A 4,487-nucleotide genomic window follows, 5' to 3' on the forward strand; every position below is an offset into this window, starting at 1 on the left:
ACCTAAGTATTTTGAAAGCTTAGTGGTACATAGAGTAAGAACTATAATATAAACAATTTTGCATTCTTTAACTTTGAAGTCACTATGCCAATTACTATATAATATTACTTATTTGAAAGATTCTGTCACAGAAAATGTTAAATATAAAGAAAAAATCAAGTTGAACACTGAATTTATTTATGTTCAAAACTGAGAATAATCTCTAGCTACTCTTCTCTCATTCTTCTTTTCTAAGGCTTTTAAAAACTGTCAGTGTCTATTTCATGTCTCTATCAATACATTACCTTACCTGTCTCTTCATCCAGTTGGTATCCTTTTCACCTTGGACGTTGTTCCCATATCTTGTCTTTTCAGCTCCTTTCTTCTGTATTAGTATCTCAGTGAAAGACTCTCTCAGTTCTTTATATTCTGAAAACTAACAAATTCTGAATTCTGAAATTCCCAACGTTTTAAAAAGTTTAATTTGAATACTCTATGCATAATTTTGGTAGAGATTAATTACTTTCCTAGTGGTCACTAACCAAATGAAAGCTGAGTTTTAGGGTATATAATAGTCATATGGGCAAACTCTTCCAATGCCTAACAACCCTTTCAGTAAAGAAGTTCTCCCTAATACCCAACCTAAACCTCCCCTGGCACAACTTTAGCCCATTCCCCCTCGTCCTTTCACCAGGTACATGGGAGAATAGACCAACCCCACCTCGCTACAGCCTCCCTTCAGGTACTTGTAGAGTGCAATAAGGTTGCCCCTGAGCCTCCTCTTCTCCAGGCTAAACAGTCCCAGCTCCCTCAGCTGCTCCTCTTGTTCTCCAGACCACTCACCAGATTCATTGCCCTCCTCTGGACTTGCTTGAGCACTTCAATGTCCTTTTTGTAGCAAGGGGCCCCAAACTGAACACAGTACTCGAGGTGCGGCCTCAGCAGAGCTGACTACAGGGGGACAATCACTTCCCTAATCCTGCTGGCCACACTGTTTCTTATGCAAGCCAGGATGCTGTTGGCCTTCTTGGCCACCTGAGCACACTGCTGGCTCATATTCAGCCGACAATCAACCAGTACTCCCAGGTCCTTCTCTGCCAGGCAGGTTTCTAACCACTCATCTCCCAGCCTGTAGCGCTGCTTGGGGTTGTTGTGTCCCAGGTGCAGGACAGCTTAATGAGTTAAACATCAGGAGCTTAAGGGTGAAAATTCCTGAAATTTTATAAGTATTAATTATTATTATTATTATTATTATTAAAAATATTTTAACAGAAGAAGCCACAAAATCTCGACTAGAACTTATTAAAGAAAAAGCGATAGCATATATTGAAGAACTAACAGTGAAAGCAGAAGAGGCTTATAAAGATATGGAAAAGTGGCTTGGAGCCAGGTTCCTAGCAGAAATGTCCAGGTAATGTATATCCAATTCTGAGCAGGGTTCATTATTTTTTTTAATTGACTAAGCTGGTAAAAGCGGTTTTTTATATCAAGTAAATAATTTGCAAAATGTATTAGAAGATAATCATTTCATTTCATGAGCTAAAATTTAATATTATCTTGAATAACTGAATGGTAATAACACATTTCTTCAATAATTAGAAAGTTCTGCTGGCAATGGTAGAGGTTTATCAGTTGGTAGAGGATTATCAGTTTTATTGTTTTGCTAGACTACAGATTTAGCAATTTATAAGCATCATCAGACAATCAGATATTCAATTTCATAGAGGCCTGTATATCATTTCTGTGTTTTTTGGGTTTTTGTCACTTTGGAGTGTAGGTGTTATTTTTATTTTTTTTTAATTTGTTTTCTATACTATACAAATGCTGGAATGCTCCACCTACTGTTATGAACACTGTGTATTGCATTTATCAAAAAATAATTCAATGTCTTTTATTTTATTTTTTTTGGCCATTATTCTCTTTTAGCAAAATGTGCTTGGAACCACTAAATGACACTTAGGCCACCTGGCACAGAGTGGCCGATGTCCATATTTTTAAAGTGTTTTACTTTTCATAAGAAAGATGTCACATTGCCTTTTGGAAAATATTTCTGGCCTGTGCTAAATTTCAAAGCATACTTGGGGCAGCGCTGTTTGGTTCATGTCAGTGCACGCCCAAGAATGTAATATATGAAGGCTCTAACAGGCAGTAGCTCAAAGAGGCTGAGCTCTACCTGCTAGGCAGTTTTATTGGTCCTCCTGACAACAATGTTTTCCAAAACACATTATTTACAGAATATTATGTCCTTTGAATGGATGCAAGAATAATCCTGAGACCCCAGGCCAATCTGGTGCCTATACCTGTTAAAAAGTATAAGTCATTCTCTGTAGAAGGCTAATCTAGGAAGTGTTTTGTAGATCAGCAATCTAGGGGCAGAGTAGGGGATGAGGCATCGAGAATAAACAAAAGGATGATTACAAGTGGAATGTGTATCTCTCCTATAAAATTTATGGAATAAATAAAGTTTCATCCTTTCATATTTTTCCTTCATGTCTCTTACGTGGCTTAGATCTACCTAAATTTCTTACCACAGTAATAAAATGTCTTGCTGCCAGAGTAGTACACTTCATAATGATTTTGCTGAGTACAGAATTTACAAAGAGGGTTTGTAATTCTTTCTTCAGGAAGGCTCCCAGAGCGTAAACACATTAAAATTTGAACTTGATATTAACATTCTCTATTAAAAAGTACTTACTGTTTCCTGCATTTACATTTTCAGTGTTGAAAAGCTGATCGAGATAGGACGACACCATATTGAGTGTTCTAGCAAAATACAGTATGAAATGACTTTAGAAGAAACAGATTTCTTCCTCAGCAGTGATGTAAAAGTGATTCCTGATCCTGTTCCCACACCGTGCGTTCCACAAGTAGAGACCTGTGAAAGTGGTACTCTAACTATTTCACAACTTAATACATTTCATAAACAGTTTCTACAAGTGGCACCTAAAGGTAAGAAAAAAAAATCTGCTTCATTCCAGAAAGGCAGTTAGATAGCTAATTAAAAAAAAGTAACTGCAAGGAGGTACTAAGTATTAGTCACCTATATTGTTAAAGATCATACTACAGGTAAAGATGGAGCTAAGTGTAAAAGCAAAGTTATAGTATAAAATATTAGAAATGTGAAATACTAAACCAGTTGAAAGCTTTTAGTGTCTCTGTTATGGGCTTTGTATCTTCAAGACCATGTGCTTAATATTCTTCTCACTCTGCATGTAGTGTGTTTTTAAAAGTGCTACGTATCATATTGTGCTTAGAGATCATTTCAAATGCAAGTCTTTAACTCATTTACTAATTCAGGACTCTGAACACTGAAGCTGTATTATTTTAAAACATATTGTTGAAGAAAACTCTATTTTTATGAAACTATTAGATAGGGTCTATTAAACTGTTAATGATTATATTCTTCAAGTAAATGTATGCCAGTTGTTTTGGGTGATTTGCAAGTATTAACTCAGATATATTTTTTTATTTCCTTTGTAAGTATATTTATTGTGTACCTACCCTCTAGTTATGGGAACTTTAGGTTTAGGACATCTAAAAATGCTTTCAGTCAAAACTTAATACGGCTGTATTTCTAAACTGAGATGGCAAATATTTAAACGCATTTGCAGAGGGTTGCACTACTACCAGTGCTCCAGATTACAATTGTTACTTTAGTACAAGTGCCACTAAGATTCTGAAGCAGAATCCATAAACCTGTACTTACAATTTTGGATCCAACTCTTACAATATAGTAAGGCCGCAAAGGCACAATGAAGTTGAATGTAATCCTGTATTCTGAAATTATTTTCATGCATAGTTATGGAGAAATTCCATCTACCTTTTGAACATGAACACATTTTAAGAAAAAAGATGTGAAGAGTCTTCCTTTAGAGAGATGGTTATTATTCTATCTATAATGCAGAGATTGTGTGTGTGTAATCATTCCAAACTCCTTTACAGAGACTAATGAAGCAGATATTATTGCATATATAATGCCGTGTGAAGCTAAAAATCTGTACACTTGTAATCATTAGTGCCATAGAGGTAAACATACTATGCAAATACCAGTTTCAACTGGTAATTACCATTAAAAGGTTTTCTTTTGTTTTTTTTTTTTTTAAAAAAATCATTAATTAAAATATTTAAAACTAAAAACATTGTCTAATATGAACCTGAATATTCTTGAAATTTTCAAGATAGAGAAAAAGTGTTTTCATTGTGCCTTTGTAATAGATAGCAAAAATACAAATGAAATCTTTAACTTCCTACAGTATTGTCTTTTTGATATTATGTTCACTAAAATGACCCAACAAAGCAAACTTTTTCTTTGTGAATTAGCTTGGAAGGTAAGACTCAGTCTTTTTAAGATTAAGTACATAATAAGTTCCAAACTCTGGAAGCTTACATCATGATTTTAGTGTTGGTAGACCATATAATTCATACCAGGAGGGCTCCTATCCAACATTCTTCATTCTCTTAATGACAGAATGATCTAGGACTGGTCTCACAATTAGGCAGGACCCAAG

At 35.0% G+C, this 4,487-nt stretch overlaps 1 protein-coding gene across 1 annotated transcript in view; it reads left to right on the forward strand.

Moving 5' to 3' along the window:
• SPEF2 (sperm flagellar 2) overlaps positions 1-4,487 on the forward strand; it is a 64,548-nt gene that overhangs the window by 50,524 nt on the left and 9,537 nt on the right. Inside the window, exons 27-28 of the mRNA XM_035310693.1 lie at positions 1,252-1,390; positions 2,699-2,928. Of these exons, the coding sequence (XP_035166584.1) occupies positions 1,252-1,390; positions 2,699-2,928 (369 nt within the window). The remainder of the gene's footprint in view (positions 1-1,251; positions 1,391-2,698; positions 2,929-4,487) is intronic.

Source organism: Oxyura jamaicensis, chromosome Z (assembly GCF_011077185.1).
Source record: "Oxyura jamaicensis isolate SHBP4307 breed ruddy duck chromosome Z, BPBGC_Ojam_1.0, whole genome shotgun sequence".
Lineage (NCBI taxonomy): Eukaryota > Metazoa > Chordata > Aves > Anseriformes > Anatidae > Oxyura > Oxyura jamaicensis.